Raw genomic sequence first — 25600 nt, 5'->3', positions numbered from 1 at the left:
AAAAAAAAAAAAAAAAAAAAAAAAAAAAAAAAAAAAAAAAGCAATTCCAGTCCTTCAACTCATTCTGCAAGCACTCATCCCTTATTTACATCCAAATTTGGTTCCTTTTTTACTGGAAATGGTTTATATCAAGAAGTAGTCTTTAGAGAACACTGCTTATATTGATGGCACAAATCCTAAATCATTAAAAGCTTCTACACATGTTTTGCTTTTGTCCCTTGTTTTTGTTCTCTAGCTAGTATTGCGTTTCATGTTTGAGTCTGATATGCTGAAAGAAGGCAATTTATAAAAAAAAAAAAAAAGCTTAGTTTTATGAGGATTACAGCTGTTGTTGACCCATGCAAAGCACTGGAGCAAGAACACTGGGACGCTCGTGAAGGCACTGGGACAGACTTTCTTTGATAGCTAATATTAGCTCTGCTTGTGACAGCTTACCTCTGACCTCTCAATGAAGTAACAAAAAAATAAAAAATGCCCAATTTTCATAGAACTCTGAACCAATTCTTAATCATAGCCAAGCAGTTCTACCAGGCTAGTGGTCTGGAATATCTTTTGGACATTTAACAAGATTAGACTTGTATATTTTGGAAAGAGTTTATAGTCCTTTATATTTATGCTACACTTCAAGTATTGCAAATTATTTCAAACAAATATTGGCTTTGAAAAGCTGTCACAACTATTTCATCACTCTGGACAAATTGGACATCACACTTCACTTACCTCAGACAGAAGTATATCTCAGAGAAACACAACTGTAGCCTCTCATAAAAGGATTCAAAGAGAGGTTGCTTATTGCAGTGATTACCTTCTTAAAAAGATTAATGTCTACAAGAGGTCATTATGAGATAGAAAGGAAAACAACCCATGATTTAAGAAAGAGTCACTCAGCAGTGGAAGAAAAGATACCTACCTGATAGCCTTTCTTTCAGCTGGTTGTATTGTGTAGTTCCACTCACACCAGACAGAGGAGTGACAGGAGCAAAACAAGCTGTTTTCCCAGAAAGCATCTCCCTTTACTGCTTGGGTAAACTGGTTACTAGAGCAGAGACTCTGACAGGCTTCCAGGTGACTCTAATCTGCTTGTCCAATGCTCAATGAATGACTACAGTAATCAGATTACAAGGGCTACAAGCTTCATAACATAGACACTTATGCTGGGGGAAACTGCACTAAAAGAAAAAATAAATGTGTGAACAGAAAGCAGTTAGGGAGAAAGGGGAACAGATGTGAAATCAGGAAAGTGAACTGCTGGCAGGGAGGGAGAAATGAGGTCAAGAGGCAATGAGCAGAAACAACAGTATTTGCTTAATAGTGTTTGTTCACTGAGGGAGGCAGTGCTAGGCCTCTATTCAAGATGACAATGTACAAAAGACTAGCACCAGCAAAACAGGTCCGGGAGGCTGCAGAGCACTGGAGCCCCCAGGAGTACCATGGCTCCAAGTCTGTGCTGCTGATGTCACCCAGGCTTTGTGCCCTCCCTCTTGAAAACAGAGATGCTGCTGTCTGGAAGGGGGAAGCTTGGGAAGTCCACATGATGAAAGAAGAGCTTCAGTAGGTCAGATATTCTGCAGTGGGGCAGAAGTGCAAAACAGATCACTCTCCTATTAATCAGCCCTCAGGTAACAAGCGCTTCATCTTTATACTTTGGAAAAAGGAAATAACTGCTTATTTTACTTGCAGAGTCTGTTTGCAAAAGAACAAAAGCTTCCTACAGATGCTATTAGTTCATTACAACACAGTAGTAGATGGAATCCATCACGTCCCATCTCTCTTCCTGGTCTCCTTCACCTCTGTAATCTTATGTTGCACACCCAGATATTGGTGTTTATAACACCTTTGCTAGAGATGGATCTGTATCTGCCTTTCAAGATCTGGCTTTTTTTTTTAATGAGCTGCATGGTGTATTTAGAAAATGGCTTGTGTGCTTAATTGGATTTCTCCAAACAATAGGAAGAATGTAATATTAAATAGGAACAACAACACTATTGCCTACTTTGCACTTATAATAACAGCGACAACTCAGTCACTCGCACACTGTTTAGAAGCTTACAGAAAAACTTGCACATCAGCCCCACAGCTTCCTAAACTCCATTTTTTCTATGTATGGAAACTGATGTCTAGATTTAAATGAAAAAAAAAAATCTAACATTTACAGAGTGACACAAAAGATAATGCTCCAGGAACAGGGAGGTCTGTCACTAAGCATTTGAGTAATCTGGATAGTTTCTCACATCTCAGCATTTTTTTTGCATTAGACTGATTAATCTAGCCTTTTATCTGCTAGGTTCGCTCTCAAGAGTTCATCTCTAACCTGTATCTCAGCTTTAAGAAAACACCACCAGAGAGAAGAGTGTCAAGATTCAATTTAGTCTGCTTAGTGTTTCACGAGATCAGAATTAGCTTCACCTTGATTAACTCACTTTCTTCAGTCTACCTAATGGACCTCTGCCAATTCAGTCAGGCTGCCTTTACTGAAGTGATCTTCAGTTGAATGATTAGCTTGAATATGCTTAATTTTTAAGACCTGAACATTTCTTATATAGAATCATGGAGTAGTTTGAGTTGGTGAAACATTTAAGATTATCTAGTTCCAACCCCCCTGCTATAAGCAGGGATACCTACCACTATGCCCCATCCATATGAAGTGTGAGATTTTTTCAACAAGATTCCAAAACTCCCCGACGAAAATTAATTGCCGTGAGGTTTTTTCATAGAAAACCATGGAATGACTGATCTTGCTGGGCACTAGGCAGAATTTGTACTGCTTAAGAATAGGGAGGCAAAATTAATCCAAGACTGATGACTTGGAAGGAACACTTTGCCACTGTACAGGGCCAGACGAAAAGCATAATAAAGTACTGGAAAAAAATCTCCCTTATAGGCCTTTCCTTTGTTTCCTTTATAGGAAGTAAATAGGGTCTTCAAAATGTTCCCTATAACGATTCCACGGTTTTCCTCTGACAAAAACAAAGTAACAGATCTTTGTCCTTCAAAAGAAAGCAGGAAAGATCAGAAAGAACATAAAATAGAGCCAGAGTATACCTGTAAAATCTTAGCAGATATAATTATTAATTGTTAATGCGCTATCATTCAAATATGAGACTTCCTTTTTTTTTTTTTTCCCTTTTAAAAAATCATTACTGACTATCCTTCCTAAAGTCAGGGTTGGACTTTTGTGAGTTATCTTTGTGCTTATTTTAATTTAGAAAGTGGAGCTTCTTACTTTTGAATAAACATACTGTGCTTTGATGTCAAACAGACAAATCACTCCAGGTAGAAGTTCTGCCCCACCATGAGATGCTGCATGAAAACACTGAAGCCAAAAACAGCAATTTGAAGTGAAATGCAGCCCCAGACAGACTCAGTGAGGTGCCCAAGCACAAGAGCAGCAAGTTAAAGAAAAACTGGATTCTGACACGGCTCAGATACTATAGCAAGATGATTAATTCTGTCTTAGATTAAATACAAATAGATTTCAGGTACAAAAGAAAAAATATTTCTCTAGCCATGAGTGAACAAACAGCACTGCATGAAACCTGAAAACTTTAAGTCATGTGGGAGATGAAAAGGAAGAGATGAGTTACAATTCAGAAACAATTTGTATGGACTTTATCCCAAAAATCGGTGTCTGGTCAGGATTTATGAAGCTCTCTCTTTGTACGTACACTGATTTCCTGCTGTAATCTCTGCAAAAGCCAAACGTTTAGAGAAGCCTTAGCTGCAGCATTGAAGATCTCAAAGAAACCTCAAGGCAGTAAGTATTTGATATGGGATCTGATGGAAGTAAAAGAAAAGAGATTTGGAAATCAAGATCTTAAATTTACTATTTCTGTCTGGTAAATCCACATCACTCTGAGTCTTGGGGAAAGTTACTGTAATCCTCATGACAACGGGAACATAATGAGTTTTAGGGAGGAAGTGAAGAGCTAAAGCTTAAAAATGTTAAACCCATGGCCTGACAGCCTGTCATGAGCATTCTCAATTCTCTGTTTTTCCCTGCATGTTCCATGTTTTTTCCATGCATGTTCCATGAAAACAAAGTGGGATGCGAAATGGAGGAATGAGCTCCCCACTGCAGAGTAACTGCAGCAATGCAGCTTTTGAGCCCTAGATTAGTTGAAGTATGGGAGGGATTCAAATCAGTGCAACAGTGACTAAGTAGCTTGAAGTAGCTCAAACAGAGTACAGAGCTCTTGGGAAAAGATAGGCGACTTGTGCTCCCATGTTAGCATTGTATGTCACCCCTAAAATAACTCTGATTTGCTTAGTAAGAGGGGGGCTGTCTTTTTTCTGTGTCTCAGTGAAGAATCAGCAGGTCCCATATCAGTGACTGCTCCCTTGAGGTGGAATTCTCGATTTGCCTTAGCTAATCCAGATGAAATGCTTTGGAGAAATTATAAGCGACAGCTTTGAGAACAGATTAGGCTCAAACTTATTTTAAGTCAGTACTTTCTTACTTTGTGTCCTTTTTTTGGGAAGGGGGGTAGGGTAGGTACTGAATTTCCAATTCTGTAATCAGGAATTTAACTCATAGATTAAACAGAATTGCTCTGTTTTCATTTTAATCTTGCTTGGTGTTTTAAGTGGATTCAAATAAACTAAATAGGGGCAGGTATATTGCTGAAGTGCTGAATCTTGGAATCCTAGGGCACATTTCTCATCAAGCTGCCTGCACTGATTTGGGACAGGTATTATTTGTCCTAGACAAATTAAATAATTCCCATGGCAACTGACACTCATCAGTATGTTGCAGAGGCAGTGACAAAGTATTATAACTTTGAGAATAAAATAACTTGCAGATGACAAATACCAAATAGTCCTGAATCTAGGGGGAGGTGAAGTCTGATCATGTGCAGCCATGAAACAACCACCAAAACAAATACCAGATGAGATTATAAGAACAAAGAGCATAATGCTGTAACTGTAACAACTGTTCAGTTTATCCACAGGATTCTGTCAGTATGGCTGTCATCACTGCAGTAGTTACAGCAGGCTGAGATACTCACCTTTGACTGTGACCTGAGCACTGCATGATGCCCGTCCTGTGTTGTTTTCAGCCAGACATGTATAAATGCCATCATCTTCTGGCAAGGCATCTTGGACAGTCAGTTTTGCAACTCCAGCTTCAAAAGTGGAATGGGCATACTGAATTGGTTGTTCTACAGACAGATAGGAAGAGAATTATCCTAATAGATCAAGTTTGTTTGAAAAGCACTTCTAATTTCCCCTGAAATCTGGATGCTTAACAGCAATCTGTGTATTAGAGTGCAGAGCCAAATGCTGCTCTCAGGTTTATATTTGAATTCTGAATAGATTATCTTTCAGACAGGTAAAAGATGTCTTGTGTGTTTGCTCAAACATTGCCTATATATTGGCCTTTGCCTGAAACAAGATATTGGCATTGCTGCCCCAACGTACAAAATCTGCTGGGTGTGATGAAGCACTTGAAGTTCTTTAAATCACGTAGTTTGCAACAGAAGACATTCCAAGAGAGGCAAAAAGATCTGTGATGGAGCCAAGAGATTGATATACCACACAGTTAATCTACATTGAAGCATATACAGTCTGGTAGGAGACAGGCACAGTCTGGTCTACAGTGACATAGCTATTAAGAAGTACATTTTAAGAAACTGGTTCTGTAAATTGGTATGGAAAATGCTTAGATGTTAATGTAGACTGGTTAAAGTTGCCTTGCTGTTGTTTCAGAAACAGTCATCAATCTCAGCCCTTCTGAAATGCTTCTGCAATCTGTTTTCTCCATATTAAATACTTTCCACTACTGACTCATCATTGGTTGCTTTCCCAGTGTATGCTATGCTTAAGAGGGCCTGATATCTGCTCATGAACACCATGCTGGAAAGAGAAACTAGCATCATCTGAAAAGAGGGTGAAACAGATGTGACATCTATCACTTGGGGAATCACGATCAAAAGGGAGGTTAAAAATTAATTTCATTGCTAAAGTGACTTTAAAAAAATCAGGACAAAAAACTCTGGGGATTCTTAGAACCAGTTCTGCAGTATCAGCAGGACAAATTTAGCGATGGCCCAGATTTTTCTCTTATTTCTGATTTCCAACACTAAAAATATTTAGAGGCAGTTATTACCTATGCACTATCTGCTTATGAAATTTAATTCTGAAATACATATATACCATGAACTTGATCCAATATCTGAAAAATAATATATAATTCAGGGTAGGTGATTTTCTTGTCTTATTTGTCTTACAAGTTACTTAAGTTAGCAAATTGTCTACCTCATGAAAAAACGGGGTTGAACGTTTAATCAACTGCCCATAAGGCTTCAATTTCAGAATAAACGTTCTTTCATAGATCTTATTTGTATTACTAGTTCCCTCGAGCTCCCTTTCATTCAACTGAACAGACTGTTCTAAGTCTTGATTAAGTCAAAATATGTATTTTTGCGTATAAGAATAACATTAACATTGAAATATGTAAATGCAGAACTTAGGTCTTAGCAGAGAAAGCTTTCTGTAAGAGAGCATGTGGTGCTTGACTGCCTTTATGGTCTGAATGTAGAGTACTTAACATGATGGGAATGCTGCCTGGGATTCTTACTCTGAATCTATGAATGGTGCCTAATGATATTATGATGATAACCAGGTCAGAAATAAACTAAGGATAAAAGATGCATCATCATAAACAAAAATAAAAAGCACAAAAATAGGATAAGTGTTCTTTGTGGAAAATGTTCTCCTTCCAATATGTCCCTAAATGAAAATATAAAAATTTGTCCAGGGATACCACATATATCCTTTCTCACTGCAACTCAACAGAACTGTAACTCTTTTTTTTTTTTAAAGCATTGTTCAATATTTTGTCTTTTCATGAGACCCTGGAAAATAATAATAATATATCTGCCCTGAGGAATAACCTACAGCAATATTATAAGTTATGTCCACTGTACTTTTAGTTTGATCTAATAAAAACAATTCTCGCAGTAGTGAAATGTTCCCTTCTCTAGAAGCAGAACAGTCAAATCTCCATGACATTTTGGCAGCAGAAACAATAACAAAAATACCTTACTTGTGTGGCATGTTATGCCAGAAGAAGGGAAAATTTCCCCCAGCTCATTTATTAAAAGCTTTCTGGAAAGACCATAAAGCTATTCTAAAACAAAACACTTCTCAGAGAATTGTTCTGTTAAAGTTGTGGTCACATTGTTTTTGAATTCAGCAGAAAGATGTTCAACTGGAAAAAAAGAAAGGAAAGCACTACGGAAAGGAAGACATTTGAAATACCGTGATCCAGGCTTTATTCCTGCAAATTAAAAAGAAGTTACTAAAAAATATTTCAAGAAGCTAAAGTAAATTGAAGTTGTCTACCAAAGTACTACCACACAGAGAATGTGAATAAATTTATAATTGTTTGGTGAGGCACTACAACAAAAGAAGCTTGCTTTCAGGGAATTTGTCAGTAAATCAGCAAAAATTCTTTGAGAACAACTTAATTAAAAAGTAGAATTAGAGCAACAGGACAAAAGAAATGTCTCATAAGAGCTGGAAAACAGCTTTAAATCAATATAATAGAGAATAATCCATGGTTCAGCCAAGCTCTTATTTCTGCAGTTTGGGTGAATATGGAAGCAAATCCTTGTCCACACAGATAGTAAGTAGTAATTAATGACAACGCATAGCTTACGTCATCTATTTTTTTGTCTTGGTTGACTAAAAGAGAAGTCAATCTACGTAATGGCTTGGAAAATGTTTTGTTTTAAATTTGTATGCAGCCACAGCTGCTAAAATAGTAGTATCTACTACTGTGGATATTAATATGATGGAAAAGCAATAACATACAGTGATATATTCTAGGTTTCTAGAATGAAAGAAGTATGTATCCATCTTTAGAGAAATACACAATGTCCCTAACTTTTGTTATTATGATAGCCTATTGTACTTCTGTACCTCAGAGTCATTATTGCCTTCTGATTTAAGAACAGAGTTAATGCACTGGCTTTCACCTACAGAACCTTCGATGGTTTGAAATCGAGTGATTTGGGAAAAACTGCTTATGCTTCCTTGTGATATTGATCTGATTGCAGTTGGAAGCTTGGAAGCAATACAAATATGGTTATACCTGACTAGGTGCAGACTCAGCTGAGGTCAAAGGAGAAAGATCAAAGCATAAAAAAATGTACTGAAAAATGGCAGGATGGCAAGGTGCATACTGAAGACCTACAGAAACCTGTACTTGTTGATCTCTAGGCTGTATTTTTTCCAGGAGACAATGGTTTTCTAGTTGGTAAAGCTACATCAATGAAGATGTGTGCCTGCACTTGGAACTTGAGTGTCACTTGAGACACAATATGCTCTGTGTGATATGGAAGACAACTAGCTGTTACTACATCCCTCATGACTAAAGGAACTGTGTATGGGCATGGGGTACCCTTGAAACACAAAACTGAAATAGATGACCCTGTTGGTAGGAGTTACTCTTTCTGCGCTGCAAGACACAGTTCTTGAGTTGCCACAGGGATTCTACTGCAGACTGCAAAGGAGGAACTGCTGAGTAGACAGAGAAATAAATGATTTCCAATGGGAGAACATCAGAGCTTTCATTCACATATGTTTCATGTTGTAAATAAAGCAGTGGCCTTTCTATTCTAGATGTAGAGCTGTTGGGAAGGAGAACAGGCCAGGCTGTGGGAACATACCGATCTCAAGGTCATGGTTCATTTGCCATGCCACCTTTTTGAGTTATTCCATTTACTCTAAGCAGCTTAAGAAAAACAGAGATCATTTACAAATAATTCATTTTAAAACAATTCTGGAGGAAATAGCTTTATGGTGAAGCATGCCGTTCTTTTAAATCACACATACTAAAAGATAGGGAGAGTCTGCAAAAAATCAATTGTGCTTCAGGAGTAACAGAAGTGATCAAGGGTTGAGAAGAATAAATCTGTCCAGTGTTTAATAGATATGACTCCAAACAGAAAGAGCCCATAGTCAAATCATGTAATCCCTCAGTACCTGAAATTATTTGGAATCTAAGCAGAACACAGATATTTGAGAACATATTAAAAGGGGACCACTAAGGAAGCTTCCATGTTCAGTTATCTACTTACAGCATGGGAAGAGAGCCTGAAATTAAAAAATATCATTTTTTAAATTGTCTTTTGATAAGCATTCCTGTGCAGCATTGGAGTCCCAAGGAAAATCCTTCTAGCAGACAAGGAATGAGAAAAGCTGTGATTTTATTATCTTGGGCATATATAATGGTAAAACTAATTATGACCTGCCCAGGTGAATGACAGGTGAAATCAGGCATTTCTCTACAGCCTTAAGGAGTAATAAGGCACTTAATTTGCTTATAACATATTTTTCCTGCAGGATTGTGATGACAACCCACTACCCTCAGAGCAGAGGCTCTTAACAAAGGAGTAGCATATCATGGGATTCAGCATACAGTAATTCAGCTTTTAATAGCAACACAGACTTTGTTGCAGCATGGTAAAAACTGCATTTAACATAACCCAGGAAACTCATAAGCATACAACATTTTCACTAAAGTCCCTTCTAGACATACTAGAAAACTGCAGTAAAACAGAAAGGTACTTTTAAAACCTATCCTTTCTTTGTATTATGTGCATATAAATAGATTTTGTAGTGTACCACATTATGATGAGTTAAGAGTCCACCATTCACAGCCATGCTCACAGTGGCATTTGAGACTGAGAATGCAAATGGGTGCATGTGTGTATTGCATAACAGAAGATTCCTTACCATTGAGAAGCCATGTGATCTCAGGCACAGGTACACCTCCTACACAGCATTGCAGCACAAAGTCTTGCCCTTCACTCACAGTGCATCCTTTCAAGACACTGGAAAAGCATGGAGCGACCTCTTCAACTTTAGACCCTTTAAAAACACGATGAAAATAGTTTATTTAGCCCAAATTGACAAAAATTACCTTTACCACTCCATAATGTTTTCTAGGCACACTTAGGTGACATGGCCGAGCTAATAAAAGAAATCCATGTCAACCAGCAAAAAATAAAAGTCCACCTATTGCAGTCAATCACAAAAAGGAATATGCAACACACTGATTGAGAGCTCAGTGCAAGGAATATGAAGAATAATTCTCTTCACATTTTGGAAGTGAAACAGGGTGACTTAAGGATGCTGCTTATGGATATCTCATGAGACAGAAAGTAAGATAGTTTGGATATGCTAATTTAAACTCAGGCACAGTAAACAGAAAAACATTGCATAAACATGATCATAGCTCCAGACAAAAACCTAAAAGTAGGTGAAAATATTAGAATTGAGGACAAGATTTCCTAAGAGGCCAACAAATATTTCAACAGCCAGTAAGACAGTGCTTTCAAGCTCAAAATTATTTGCTGCTGGGAGTCTGCACTTGAATTTGGCAGCATGCAATTCTCATTCCTTCACTTTTTTTCTCCTTGCTTTACTGCACAGGATCAGTTTGTACTCACAAAACATTTCAGATATGCAGTGTCTTATAGAAATGCTAAGCAACTCTGAGAGAACTACATGCAGAACAACAACAAAATCTTTGGCAACCTGTATCAAATGCAAGCACTAATGTAAAACGCCTCTGGGGAACAGTCCTCCCTGTGTTCAAAGCATTTGATGAGATCGTTTTAGTTACACAAACAACAGTAACAGATCAGAGAGGAAACTGATGTAGGAAATGGTTCACCAGCTGTTTGTCACATTAGTGACAAAAATAGAAATCAAAATTTATCTGCATTGAGAAATTCAAGTAAGAGTTTAGCACTGACCAACCTCTGACAAGATAGGAAAAACCCAGCCACAATTTTCAAAGTGAAGATGGGCTCACGCACACTTACTTTTGACAGTTAACAACCAGCTGGTGGAAGTTTGGCCTCTGGGGTTGAAAGCTGCACAGCTGTAAGATCCACTGTCCCCCAGGCAGGCTTTCTTTAACCATAAGCAATGAGTTCCATCTTCTTCATAAATTTGAACACCTTCTCCAGTTTTAATACGTGCACCCTCTTTGAACCACTCCACATCCGGTTTTGGTTTCCCTGAAACTAGACAATCAGGTGTTTGATTTGTGTTTGAACAAGTATTCTCCTTAGTGTAGTTCACGGTACATCAGTAGGTATAATTTACACACACTCACTGAAGTTTCTGTAATTGTGTAAGTGATATACTGAACTATATTCAAAAGGACAGTTTGATATTTCTGATCCTCCAAAACATTTCAGCCACTCCAGCTTTAAAATGACAAATGTTTGGTAACTAAAAAAATCAACAAGCACTTCTGTGTGAAAACTGTTCCTCTAACAAGTCACACACACACACACAAAATGGATATTAAAGAAAAAACAACCTCACCACCATTCCTTCCTCTCCCGCTAAGCTGATTTTTCTGAATACCTAGCAATACTTTGCAGACCATAGTACCTACCATTGAAATTGTTATTGTGGTTGCTCATCATGGGAATCTACAGACTGGATAGAAGAAGGCTAACAGTATATACAGATACGTGAAAAGAGGGTGCAAAGAAGATGGAGCCAGGCCCTTTCTTTTCAGTGGTGTTCAGTTATAGGGCAAGAGAGTATGGGAACAAATTGAAACAGAGAAGGATCTGTTTGAACACAGAGAAACACTTCCTTATTGGGAGGCTGGCTGAATACTGGTACAGGTTGCTTAGGGAGGTTGTGGAGCCTCCCTCCTTGTAATATAGTTTTTCCCAGCTAAAGTTCAGATACAGAGAGAACAGACAGCATTCTAAAACAGTAACCTTTCAGGAAGCAGAAAAGCAAAACAGCAATATATATCTTTACTGTCTGCTTTTCTTATATCAGAGGTCTGGAAAGCCAGACTGGTCCTAGCAGTGCTCAGTGAGGCAGTAGCTATAATGGGTGAGAGGAGAGGAATGGCTGCCAGAAAAGGACACCCACACCAACCCTGACTTCTTTTCAGCAAGCAGGATTCTCAGGGACTTTCACCTTGCTGATATTCCTTCTCAACTCAAAACATTTCATCCACTGTAACAGTGTCTCAGCCTGGAAGGAAGCTACAGACAGTAAGCAAGGGCAGGAATATCAGCAAAAGAGATGTATCATACACTGCAGGAGACCTTTTCCATGGAGAGCATACAAGGGTAGAAGAGTCTCTTGCACCCTTCTATAAGAAGTCCTAAAACTACTCTACAGAAATGGTGGCACTAATTACATCTGAGGAAACATCAGAGAAGGCATGGATGCTACTGTATGGAATTATTTGAAAAAAAATTTGAAAATTTCATTGAGTACTGTGGAAACATGAAATATATTATTTATTTCCAAAATCCTTTAGGAGGAGGGCAACTTGCAGAGGAGGAAATGCTTCACCATACAGAAGGGGAACCTGACTAAGTCTGGGGCTCTAATAACTTTCACCCTTTACCTTTGCTCTTGAATTTAATCTCCTGTCCTTCTGATGCTTCCAGGTTCTGTGGGCAGCTCTCAAACTGGGGAGGCATTCCCAAAGGCTCTCTTTTTTCCTCCTTTACAGACTTCTGGGCTCCAGCTCTGTTTTCTGCTTCTCTACTCCTTGGACTTACTTGTCCAGTCACAGATGGGTTTTCTTGAGTTGTCATCAGGGGCTGCACAGTCCTTTTCCTGTCTTCAGCCTGTCTGATGAAAGTAGTCTGGGGTTCTGCCTTTGGTTCTGGTTGCACTTTGACGGCTTGTAGTGTGATGGTGCTTGAAGTTTTCTGTAAGACCTGAGGTGCCTTGGTTCCTCTAGATTCTTGAAGAGGTACTGCATTGGCTTCTTGGTTCTGTCCCTGCTTAACATCTTTGGCTTCTCTGGAGATGTAAAAGGTCTCTTTCTTTGCTGATACCCTGTCTTTGGTTTCAACCATGAGTTCAGTGCTGCTAGATTTTAGCTCTTTAGCAATCCCATTGCTAGTTGCCTGTTTGAAATCTGAGTTTTCAATAGCTTTAGTAGCAAGTGTTGTTGGTTTTGATGGCATGCTGAAGGAAGATGATAAGTTTACAGATATATGACTAGTTATTGTAAAGACTAGTTATTATAAAAAGTGATATAAATGTCCAAACGCTGAGAAGAAAACTGAACTGATTAGCCTTTAGTAGCAAATGTGCTACTCTACTTCAGACAGATTAAAAACGTGGGTGGAAGAGGTAAAATGAAATTGTTAATTAAATATGATTAGTGCTCAAATATTGTCTCAACTGAGAAATTCCTGAGTACAAATCCTCTGTTCAGGTTGTAACAGGTTGTATGTGAGCAGATGTTAACCTTGTATGCGCTGCTAGAGAATAATTACTTGAGACTCTAGAATGTCCTTAGTGTAATGCTACTACATGCTTTAATAACTTCAGGCCATGTGTACTTATAGCTGAAAACACTACATAAAATAGCTCCTTAAGGAGAAATTAAAATGTTAGTTAGGCAGTGAATTTACTGTTTCTAGCTATGGTATCTTGTAAATTAGGTGGTTTCAAAAGGGGACTAATCAGTAAATTTGACAAAAGTCTAGGGGAGCAACAGGGATCAAAAATTAGTTATCAAAAAATAAATTGACTGGATGTAAAAATATCAGTTATGGCTTCATTAGTAAGAGTTTCTCATAGTTACGGTGGATCTGCTGCTCTGAAATTGAGGCACAAGAGTACTGAATAATTAGAGACTTGAATTTAAATATCATAAATTGAAGTTGGCATCCCCTGACCACTAAGTTGTTACCCAAGTGTTGTGTCTGCCTCATACTTCCAAAAGCATAAACGTATTTCCAAGGCAGAATTGGAACATATTTGAAATACTAAAAGCCATTTCTAATCCACATCTGCTTTGCTATATGTCACTGTCTTTTTTCCTAGGGAGATTCAGGATATTTATTATGGTACTTTTTTTCAGTTAGAGTTAATTGTACTAGAGACTTAATGCACATGAGATTTACTGTTACAACAGTAAGATTTTTACATTTTACAAAATATCCTTCATCCATAAGTAAATGATGGAGCAGGCAAAAATACTCTGGAGAACCCACACTATGTAGGGAATTCTGGCTGTGGAAAAACACGGTTATATTTGCACTAAAATTTTTTGAAAGCATGTTCCTAAAAATCACACAAACCTTAACACAAGATAATATGGCATTTTCAGATCTACTTTGCAATGGACATGAAGTCAGGACGGTGTAAATGTGTACTTGTGAAATTTCATCGAGGGCATGCAAGGACAGATTTAACACCCTAGAGAATGTAAATCAACTGCCCTGAAGGCTTAAAGCATGTTATACAGTCAGATTGGACCATTCCTTTTCTGCATTTCTATTTATGAGAAGAAGTAATTGTATAAATTACTATGATTTTTAAGAAACTATTTTAATATTAATAATCTTGACTAAGTTCTAAAATATTGATTTGTTTGTTTGCTATTACTTTACCCTTTCTTTTGTAAACAGTTTTCAGACAACATCGAAGACCATGGCCATAGTGTGTTTTGCTTATGACAGCAAGGAACAACCTGCTCAGCACTCAATGTGTAGGTTTCTGACTCAAAAGTAAAGTAAGTAAATAAATGATTTGATAGTTGGAATAGAGCATATATACCAATTATGTGTGAATATATGTGGGTGTCCACACATAGGTTTTCTTCATAATATATAAATATTTGACTATATGGAAGCTGTGAGCATAAACCCACCTAAACTTTGCTTAGCTGAAGCAGACCAGCACTCTGTATTTCAGAGTTTAGCCACCAGTTCCACCAACTATTTCATATTACCAGAAGACTTGAAATTGGCACTGTCTCGTTTCAAGTTCACATTTTCTAACTTCCAAATACAGACTAACCCAGAGAGATTTATCACTGTATGAAGAAGGCTTATGCAATAAATGTTGAAATTACTGCTGAGAAAGAACCCCAGTATATGCTGGGAAAGAATTCCAGTAAAAACATACCATATTGGCTGAGCGTGGGTGTCAGTCTTATCTGGACCTGGAATTGAGAAAAAAAAAGAAAAAGAAAAAAAGAAGAAAAGAATACATAACTTACATATAAAATACCATGCACACCACTTTGGGGCAAGATTATACATGAGATTGCATAGTTTAAAAAAAAAATTCACTACTTCTGAGCCATTTGACTGTCTGCTAGCATTTTGCAGCAATTCCTACTACTTGATTTAATCAATAATGAAAGAATTAGGTATTATGTATAGTGGCTAGGTAACTGAAATCATCCAATTAGTCAAGTTCATTGCAAGAGAGTGCCCTTTTTACTGACCTGCGCTAATCCCAGAAAGAATGCATGCATTATTCATAGTTGTGGTCAGCATCTGAAGCAAACATATACCACAAGCAACTTTGTGCCCCCAGTTCTGCCTCATCTGTGCCCGTTGTACAACAGAAAGCCACCCACTTCAGGGAGATCCAGTAAGGATCCAGTTTCATGTTTTTTTAAAAAATGGCTTAATGTACTTAATGGCCCTTTTATCTATAAAAGATCAGTAGAACAGGCAACCTAGAGGGTCTCTACAATGACTTCATCAGGTTTCAATACACAGATAAAACATACAGCTTTAGTTGATAAAGGCCAGTAGTAGTTCTGAGGATCCCAAATGCAAATCTTATTGTTGTTTATATTGATATCTTACAGAGTGACATCACTGATAAGAACCAAAAATTACACTGCTTGGAGTACATGCAACCTATTTGTCTTGTGATTGCAGCTAAGGGCGTCAGCGGTTGATTTAATTATTTCATTGGGTCCAGCAACTGTAAAGCCATCTGCTTACCTCTTGAAATTTATCTTTAGTGTGGTTGCTAAAGGCGTTACGACTTTGAGGCTAATGAAAAAGATACCCTAAGAAACATCAAACTGCAAAGTGAACGGTATATGGTAATGCATGTATGAAATAGAACATTTAAAAATATTTATACAAAAGCATTTATTTCCTTTAACAGTAGGGACATAACGTAAAGGTAGGATTTGATTTTAAAGTTTATTTTAAAGTTGTTGCAAACAAGCATTTTGATTGTTTATTCCCACTGAAGCAACATAGTATTTTCAGCCATAATATGCTCCAAGCTATTGCAGTGTCAGTTGATGACAGGGAAAAGTAAATGCTCATCTTGAATAAACAAAGATTTTTTTTAAAAGGAGTAACTGTGATTCATTTATGCTCTGTCCTTACTGTCTTTACTGTACCTTGAACTGTGAGCTCTGCAGACACAGATGCCTTCCCTGCACTGTTTACCACCATGCATGTGTAAACTCCTGCATCAGCAAGTTGAACATTTTGGATTTCCAAGTAGTGGATTCCTGTTTTCTCAAACATGTTGAAACGCTCATTTTGCTGCAAATGAATATCACCCTGCAAATATCACGAGATACGATCAGACAGTTAAAGGCTGAATGGGAGCAGGATGCTGATAGAGCAATCAAAGCGTGTGTTCTTCTAAATTAAATAAAGTGATTGTAACTCACTGAAATGATAGTTAAAAAAAAAAAGAAAGAAAGAAAGAAAGAAAGAAAGAAAAAAGAAAAAAAAGAAAAAAAAAAGGGCCTAATCAGTGAAATATTTAATAATCACTTGGAAACTCTCACATCACTGACAGAAAAGTGATTGCAGATCTTGTGTATGCCCAAAGGGGGCAGTAGGACTTAATCTTCAGTGTCGTTTATTAGTCAAATGAATTTTAAGTGTTTATTTTTGTTTTATTTATGTACATTCTATATGCTCACAGTTTCCCATGTTGATGCAGGCCCGAAGTTGACAGCTCAGGTCTCTTGTTCTGTCATACTCCTTTCTTTTACCATGTTTTAGCAGAAGTCAAACTGAATCAGCTGAACCTTTGTTCAGTTGCCTTAGATTTTTTTTTTCTAAATTTGCAAAAAACAATCATGCATGCCAAAATAAAGTCATGTCTTTTAGTTTCTAAACTGTTTTTTTTTTTCTTTTCAATTAAATTTCGTTTCTTTGCAGATAGCTTCCTAATTTTAATGTACAGGTTAACTTACCCAATATAAATGAAACAGAAAAGGCAGTTTATGATTGAGGAACTGACATAGAACTTGAAAAATGCAGCTGTAATTTTCAAAGCTGTCAGAGACTCCTCTGTGGCCACAGCTAAAGCATTAAATCCCTGCAGATCTTCTCTATAAAACAGATATGCTTATGTTCTTATTTCCCACTCTTTCTCTATTTCTCTTATCTAGATAGCAAGGTCTTTGGGTAAGTTCATCTTGTACTTGCTATTTTTATGGCTATTTTATATTAAGTAGGTACACTATTATCTTTTTTGGATTCATTAAGTATGAAAATGAGAAAGAATAGGGTTTTCCTTGTTGTACATAAATTCTTGCCATTGTTGATTTCTCATATTGCAGTACCAAACGCATTTCACCAAGTAACAAAACTTTAGAATAGAAAGCAAACATTAATTTATTGGGAAATCATACCTTAGACCAAGTTACTTGAGGCTGAGGTCGTCCTGTTATTTTACATGAGAATTTGCCTGTTTGGCCTTCACGCACAACAACTCTATTGGGTTTTGTAGCAAACTTTGGTGGACTCTCTCCCCAGATGCTTGGCCTAAGCTCCACAGGTGGAACAGTAAGTCTTCCCCTAAAAAGGTAATTGACATCCTGATTTTAAAGAAGAACAACTAGAAGTTGTTGTTGTTAAAGCACATTTCAGGAAGCATTTTAGAGTAGAAGATTTTCAGCTATACACTTTTTTTTTGTTTGTTTGTTTTTTGTCAATGGAAGAAATGCAAATGCTGGTGATAACTGCTCTTGACTCCTCATGCAGCTAAATAGCACAGTGCCACATTCTCATCCAGCAGACACATAACTCATAGGACAGATCCTGGGGATATGAGTTGCTTATAAGAAGAGCTGGACAAACTAAATGAAAAGAAACACTGCATACATTTAGTTTTCCCTCTTTTCTGTTTCTTAATTGTCCCCTAATAGATTATTTCTGCGTACTTGTTCAATGTTCACAGTTCTTTATCATATAGTTTGTTTCAACATTCAGTGCAATTTCTGAATATAAATCATCAATTTCTTTTGGCAACATTTTTGACATATCCTGCTAAAGCAAACATGGAAATGGCACAGAAACCCGTCGAAATAGCAGTGAATGTCTTTTAAATGTAAAATCCAGCTCTATTTAAATGGATGGCACATCTGGGAAACCACATGTGGAATGAAACTAGAATGACAAGAGTGACTGCAATCCAAAACCCACAGTTAGGTAGCCATAAAACTTCAAACATCAAACAGTAACACAGCAAGAAAAAGAAATTTGCAACGTCAGGTATGTTAATGTGAAAGAGAACACTCACATTCTTTGCTCTAAAGCCCTGGTACAACAAAGACACACATTAACAGATGGCAATCAGTAATTTTTTCCTTTTTTTTAACCTTTAATTTCAAGCAAACGGAACCACTTTCAAGACCTTCATTTCCAGATGGCCTTTTACCATATGCAAGTAAGATGTCAGTACCTCACAATTTCTACCAGGTGTCACATACTAAAAGAGAGCACATTGCCAAGGTGCTACCAAGACATGACGGTTGCCAAATAGGCAACTCGAGGTTTCTAAATAAGAAACAAGACCATGATGAAAGGATTTATATGGACACGAGGATCAGTAAAAGCTTGGGAGAGAGGACTGTAATATGCGAAAATGGGAAACAATCATAGAACTAAATATCAGATAGCTTTTAATGTTGTCCTCCTCAAGCTACCTCTAAGGCATGGTTGAAAGAAGGCTCTTCTGTGTACCAGAGTAAATCATTGCAGATCTCTTAATCAACCTGGCACCAGGCTACACCAAACCAGAATATGTCTTTCTTCCAGGCTACTATGTAATATTTGAATTATATATGAGAGAATGCTGGTTTCAGTTGGTTTTATTTCTTTCTAATCATTCTAAAAGCAGTATTTTTTCTGATTTTTAAAAGATGCCTGTCAGGTTATGGAAGATGCAGGAAAGGCTTCTGGAATATCAGAGAGCAAAGACAGGAGAGTGCAAAACTGCAGCACAGATACCAGCAGGAGATTCTGTTTTCAGCCATAAGAATTCCTGTCAGCATGAAGGAGCAGTAGTTGTATCAAGCTACTTATGCCTTCCTGGTAGCCTCAAACATTTTACTGACAGAGCAGTTCCCATAGTATCTATTCTGCTTCGGTTAAATGGAGGGTTGGACTTAACACACTTGACTTCACAATTATCTGTTTGTTTTCAGATTGTTCCTGTAGTTGACACTCAGCTCTAAAGGAGCTAAGAACTTTGAACTGATGAAGCTAACCTTGTCTTTCCTCTGTGAGCACAGACATTCCTGCTATTCTCATCTTGCTAATGTGAGCAAATATGCCAACCAATTACTCTATTCCAACGTCATGATGTGCAAAATTGAGTCATTAACTATCAGGCTTTTCTTTCCTCCATTTCCCTCATTCTTGAACAGGCAAAAAGCATTGGGGATACATTTCCAGTAACAAACACAGTCCAAAGAGGAACTGTTGAGATCTAGACAAGAATCCAACCCTCAGTCTGGCTCTCAGACTGAATCAAAGCTAAGGAGAAGATGCTGGAAGAACTTGAAAGAAAAAGTCCATATCCTTTAGAAAGAGTAATTTTACTTGTTTACCCTCCAAAATACATTCATGCATCTGTTAAACAATATCAAAGCCCTTGGACTTCTTACCCAGGGGTTTTGGCACTGGACGGTAGGCTGTATTTCTTCAAGGAGTTTCCTGTGAGCACAAGACAGGAAAATAGGAAGTAAGAATTTTTGACAAGACCATTAGGAATTACAGATACTAGACTGTGTAAAGCATGCATTTCTCCAGGTTTCAAAAATGAAGGAGGAATGCAACACCTGCAGTATGAGGTTACGTGATCTAAAGCCTGAAGTTAGGCTCTCCAATTTCAAGAACAGGTTTTAGCAGAGTTACCACTAGCCTTTGACCTCAGTGGCAACTACACTGCTGACTATTCATGCAAAAATATTTTTGAATGAATAACAATGTCTAATTTCTACAGCACTAATAATAATTAGATAGCATATATATATATATATTAGACTCTGAAGGAGGTCTGGCTTTGCTTGCCTGTTTTTGTTATTTTGGTTGTTGCTCTGATGAATATCTTTTCAAAAAGACCGTTCTTTTTGAAGCTCTGAAGTTCATCCTACTTACTGGCGTTAGCAACAGGGATATGTGTATATGAAATCATGTAAGCTCAGCGCCATCTACTGCACACAGCATTCCTGGCAGATCTGGCGCAGAAAAAATGGATAGTGGCCTGAGGTAGATCCAAAGTGGCAGCTTGAAACAAACAGCTCTGATGGCTGTGAAGAAAGAAATTATGCTAGCACTTCCTAAGGATTTACACTGACTTTCAGATAGAGCGGTAGGATAGAAAAGCTAGAAAGTGTCACTCGTACTTTCAAGTAACAGTCAGCCCAATGTAGAATTCTTTGCTGAAAACAAAAAAAACCCTGTGCCTTGCCATCCTGATGTGTAGAGGGGTTATAGATCCCTTTATGAGGAGATAAAGACCACTTTAATTCTTAAATTCTGTTAAATTCAGTCACTGGGTGCTACCATGGAATTGTTTTTGAACAGCACCAAAGCCCATGTCAGAACACCTGATATAACAACATGTTTAAAAAAGCCCCACCTCCACAGAAGTTGTTTCTCAGATAGCTTTAAACTAGGGAATAAAATGATTTTACACATTTTTTTTTTTTAAACAGAAGGCAATATATATCATGTCAGACATATGCATGATTCAGTGTGTACTCCAAAGATGTGTGTAAGAGATTTTTTGCTCAGAATACACCAAGTGCTGATTGTTTCAGGCCAGCTGTCAATTTTTGCTGTGCTTCAGGAATTCAATGCAAAGTTGTGACCTGAGATGCTTTGATATTTAGCATATTTCCAGGAGGACTGAACAGCTAAGAGAAAAGAAGCACAGTTGATTTCCATTATTCCTTGGCTTTTTGTCACTCTTTACATTTTAAATATGGCAGTTTGCAACTATTTAATATGCAGATGTTCTCTTAAAAATTCCTGGGCTTGATCTTAGCTGTTTCCATGTAACATTAAATATGCAATTGCAACCAGGCGTTCAACTTAGCAAAGGGAAGCACACATGCAGAACGCCAGGAGCATATTGCCTCAGTGTGCCTGTTTGATATGCTGTGAAGCTTCAAGATCCCCATTGCTCTTACTGCCCAAGAGAAAATGTTAACTTTGCAGGCAAAGATGACTCCCCTGCCATGTTAACTTGAGCAATCAACCAAAAGTATGGATAACCTCCAAAAGAGATCCAAAACAGTATTGGATCATTGTAAAGCCTGAGTAACTATCACAGAATCACAGAGCTGTAGTGTCTCTTGTAGGGGCTGGAAGGGACCTCCAGAGATCATCGAGTCCAACCTCCCTGCAAAGCAGACCTGAATTGTCCATAAACAAATCCAGAAAGGAAATAGTACTCAACAGTTAAGATAACAAGTAGTTCAGATGTAGGAGTAGAAAGGTTGTCAATACCACTACAATACTTGGACTAGGAAAGGAGGAACAACAGAAAGAATGTAACTTGAAGTAAGAAAAATTGTTCAGGCCTTGCACCTCAGAAGCTGAACATGTAAACTAAGCAGTCCTCCTCTTGTAGAGGAAAAATGAAGTCTGGTAGAGGTTCTCTGTTTCTTTCAGGAAAGCCTCTGAAACAACTTTCAGGCTGCCTCAAAATGGTGGCCAAACTTCCAAAGGAAGATGTACTTTACAGATATTAAATTATTTCCAATATTCTGTTAGGATAAAAATTCTGTTTTAACAATATCAACAACAACAACAACAACAAAAAAACACAAATAAAAAAAAACCCTAAACACTCACATTCTGTTAGCAAATATTTTTCTCAGGCAATTTGTAATTTGCTCACAGCTTTGTAAATGTGAATATCTGTGGCAAAAGCAAGTGCTTTCATCTGCTTCATTTGTGTCTCTAATAGGCAGCACTGTGTCAAATATTAAATCTTAATTTATAGAACTGGACTTCAACAAAGAGTACAGAAAAATAAAAAATATGTAAATGTCATTCTTAGTAACCATGTGTTTCCTCACTGGAATGCATATTAACATTTAGCCATATAATATGCTATAGTACATAATCATATCACAGATCCTAAAGGTTTCATCAATTTAATTGAAGTCTTTGCATAATTTTTCAAAATATTAGATTGGATTTAAATGAGAATTCTGTGAATGACCTGAATTAATATCCCATTCACGGTTAATTGATCGTAAGGTTTGGGGGAAAGAAGGCATTAAATCTAGCATCCAGAAATGGAAATATTACAATACAGATGCCCCACTCCCTGAACCCTTGTTAGACTTACAGCTATGAAAAAGGGATTTCTCCTGTACCAGAGAAGAGTGCTACTCTTGCAACAGTGAGAAAACATGTATGTGCTGTTATGATCTTAACTGGATGGGTGTTTTAACACAACCTATTCATTTAATTAAACTCTATTATTATCACAGTGGCAGTTTAAGTATTGTCTTACCTTCCACAGTCAATTCCACAGTCACTTGACGAACCCCACCATCATTTGCAGCCTCACAGGTGTATTTACCACTATCACCTTCCTGCACACCTTTGATTACCAAGCTGAATATCCCCCGAATGCTGTGGTCCACCACATAATGGTCTCCTTCTGGGAGAGGGCGTCCATTTCTGTACCACGTGATCTGTGGCTCAGGGTAGCCTCTGACCTGGAACGATGTGAGAAAGAGTGGAGAATGAAGGCAAACAGATGATGGTATTAGGAAGAAATGTTGGACATTTAGCAATACAGTGGAAAGTTCTTGACACAGGAGCTGTTTAACACATGTTTCTCGCAAGCCAAATGGCAGAACATAATGAAATGAAGAAACTTTTTGGCTAAGTCAAACTGTTAAAATCATAAGACTGGAGAAGCAGATAGATACCTATGCAAAAGTTTCCCACTAGAATGGTTTGCCTACGGAAGCACAGAAACTGTGCTTATGAAAAATCTTGATGCGTGGGTTTTCATTGTTCAGAGATTCAAAAGGCAGAAGTACTACTATATATCTCTAAGTATTCAAGACTGCAAGGTATCTATGCCAAACATTTTTAGCATGGCTGCTAAGGATTAGGCTTATACTGTAAATCTGCATGGAGCTATCTAGTTTCCATACATGCTGTGATGTAGTGGCTCCAGCCAGTTTACAGGCAAGAGGTACAAGTACATGCCACCTTCTGTCTTGAAAAAGCAGAAGCTGTCTTTAAAAACAGAAGACAAGGGGTTACCACTTGAGATAGTGTCATTAAGGGAATTCTCATGTGATGGTGGCAAGTGAACAATAAAGACCTAGATATGTTCACAAAAACATACTGATATGCTTAAGGTGCTTTGTGGTCTACTGGTCGCCCAAAGAACAGATTTCAAGAAAATAAAGCAGCCCTATGCTCATTACACAGCAACCACATTAATATATCCTTGCCTGCTAAGGCATTAGTGATACCTTCAGATTTGCAGACAGATTCTGAGTAACTGAGAACCAAGTTATTGATTTCAGTTAGGCTGTTGAAACCTGCCTGCTGAGAATCTGTCTTTTTCAGAAAAGGATGGAAAAACCAGACATATACCAGTTTCCATCAATGAATTATCTCCTCAGGCAAAGTTTCTTCCTCTGCTTTATGAGATGTGCCATCCGCTTTGAAGGTTGGTTTAGTATGTGTTAACTGCTAGCACACTTCCCCTGTTGTCATAACAACCTCTGATTACAACCTCTGAAGTTTTCCCCACTTCTTTCCTATTCCCCCACTCTGATATGATAGCATGCCATCTTCTGACTCTTTGATCCTTTGCCTGAATGCCATGAAAAATAAATAACTGAGTGGACCAAGATGAACTCGGGTAAGCAATCATGTCTGAGTTTGCTCACTAGGCAAGTGGCAATACTGCATATTTAACTATATTTTAAAACCTTGGCAACTGAACAGGAAGTCCCTTCAAATTCCAGGTGGGCAAAATACTGATTATCTTGATTTGAAGATGACTTGATTGTGGCTTGTCCAAATTCCTCCTTGCAGACTCCTCTCACCTTCAAATCACCAATTCAGCTCAGCTTTCACACAGAATCACAGAATCACCCGGGTTGGAAGGGACCTCAAGGATCATGTAGTTCCAACCCCCCTGCCTAGCAGGGCCACCAAACATACACATTCAGATCAGGTTGCCCAGGACCCCGTCCAACCTGGCCTTAAACACGTCCAAGGACGGGGCATCCACAACCTCCCTGGGCAGCCCGTTCCAGGGCCTAACCACTCTCCTAGTAAAGAACTTCCCCCTAACATCCAACCTAAATCTTCCCTCCTTCAACTTAAAACCATTTCCCCTAGTCCTGCTGTTATCAGCCCTTTTGAAGAGTTTACTCCCCTCCTGGGTGTAGGTTCCCTTCAGGTATTGATAGGCTGCAATGAGGTCACCCCGCAGCCTTCTCTTCTCCAGGCTGAACAAGCCCAACTCCCTCAGCCTGTCCTCATAGGGGAGGTGCTCCAGCCCCCTGATCATCTTAGTCACCCTCCTCTGGACCCTTTCCAAAATCTCAATGTCTTTCTTGTACTGAGGGCTCCACACCTGGACACAGTATTCCAGATGGGGCCTCACAAGAGCCGAGTAGAGAGGGACAATCACCTCCCTGTCCCTGCTCGCCACCCCTCTCCTGATGGAGCCCAGGATCCCATTTGCCTTTCGAGCTGCCAGAGCGCACTGCTGGCTCATATTCCTTTCCTCAGACTACATAGTACTTATTCTCCAGATCACAATTCTTAGCCAAACAGACTCACCCATCCTTAGGTTCTCCTCTTTCAAAACCTTTCAGTTCCACCTTACTACGTCTGGGCTTCTCATCTGTCTGAGCTTAAGCTACAGCTATCAGAAATTTGTCTCTTTCCTTTAATTCCTTACATATCAATTCAGAAAAATTAATGTTGCCAGTGATGTTGTGGCCACTTCTTCCTGACATTTCTTAATATACGGAGAGGGAACATTACTGAATCTGCTCAATAAATTTTCCACTTCTGGTACAAACTTCCTCAGTTCTCTCCAAGAAACAATTATTTTTACCTCAGCAAGAGCCATGTTCTATGCTGAACGCATTGTGGATCCCTGCGCAGTGGGATCAATCACTGTTTACAAACTACCCTAGCATCTTGAAAAGCTCTTTTGGCCATGTCTTTTTTTGCTTTCTGAAAAACAGCAGTTCCTACTCAGCCATGTCCCCTACCACTACTCCAGAATTGGTTTAGTGCTTAATGAGAGGGCAGGCTCTCAGGAATGGATGTCTTTCTCAGTATGTCTAATTTTCACAAAAAGAAGCTACTGGAACTTCAATTTTTTGTTTGTTTGTTTTTGGTGGTGTAGTTCTTGAGAGTTGATGATATGTTCACTGGTAAAGAATGTGATTCGTACCACAAAACCATTTCTTATCGTAGTATTGTCAATGCCCTTCTGCCTGTCTTCTCATTTTGGATTAAGTGACTTATCCAAAACCAAAGAATGTCTTAGGAGGGAGTTTATA

At 38.2% G+C, this 25600-nt stretch overlaps 1 protein-coding gene across 2 annotated transcripts in view; it reads right to left on the bottom strand.

The window, feature by feature from the left end:
- Positions 1-25600, bottom strand: part of MYLK (myosin light chain kinase) — a 125589-nt gene that overhangs the window by 83372 nt on the left and 16617 nt on the right. Inside the window, exons 2-10 of one of the 2 annotated variants that reach the window (XM_042877680.1) lie at positions 22558-22765; positions 19691-19739; positions 17432-17597; positions 16178-16343; positions 14929-14965; positions 12404-12975; positions 10836-11039; positions 9742-9876; positions 5007-5159 (exon numbers count right to left, since the gene is read on the bottom strand). In XM_042877680.1, the coding sequence (XP_042733614.1) occupies positions 5007-5159; positions 9742-9876; positions 10836-11039; positions 12404-12975; positions 14929-14965; positions 16178-16343; positions 17432-17597; positions 19691-19739; positions 22558-22765 (1690 nt within the window). Of the gene's footprint in view, positions 1-910; positions 1023-5006; positions 5160-9741; positions 9877-10835; positions 11040-12403; positions 12976-14928; positions 14966-16177; positions 16344-17431; positions 17598-19690; positions 19740-22557; positions 22766-25600 lie in introns of those variants that run through there. The other variant, XM_042877681.1, reaches the window with a different exon arrangement.

Source organism: Lagopus leucura, unplaced genomic scaffold (assembly GCF_019238085.1).
Source record: "Lagopus leucura isolate 7727_CA_CO unplaced genomic scaffold, USGS_WTPT01 Super-Scaffold_100019, whole genome shotgun sequence".
Lineage (NCBI taxonomy): Eukaryota > Metazoa > Chordata > Aves > Galliformes > Phasianidae > Lagopus > Lagopus leucura.
This window is presented reverse-complemented; position numbering and strand designations above follow the sequence as displayed.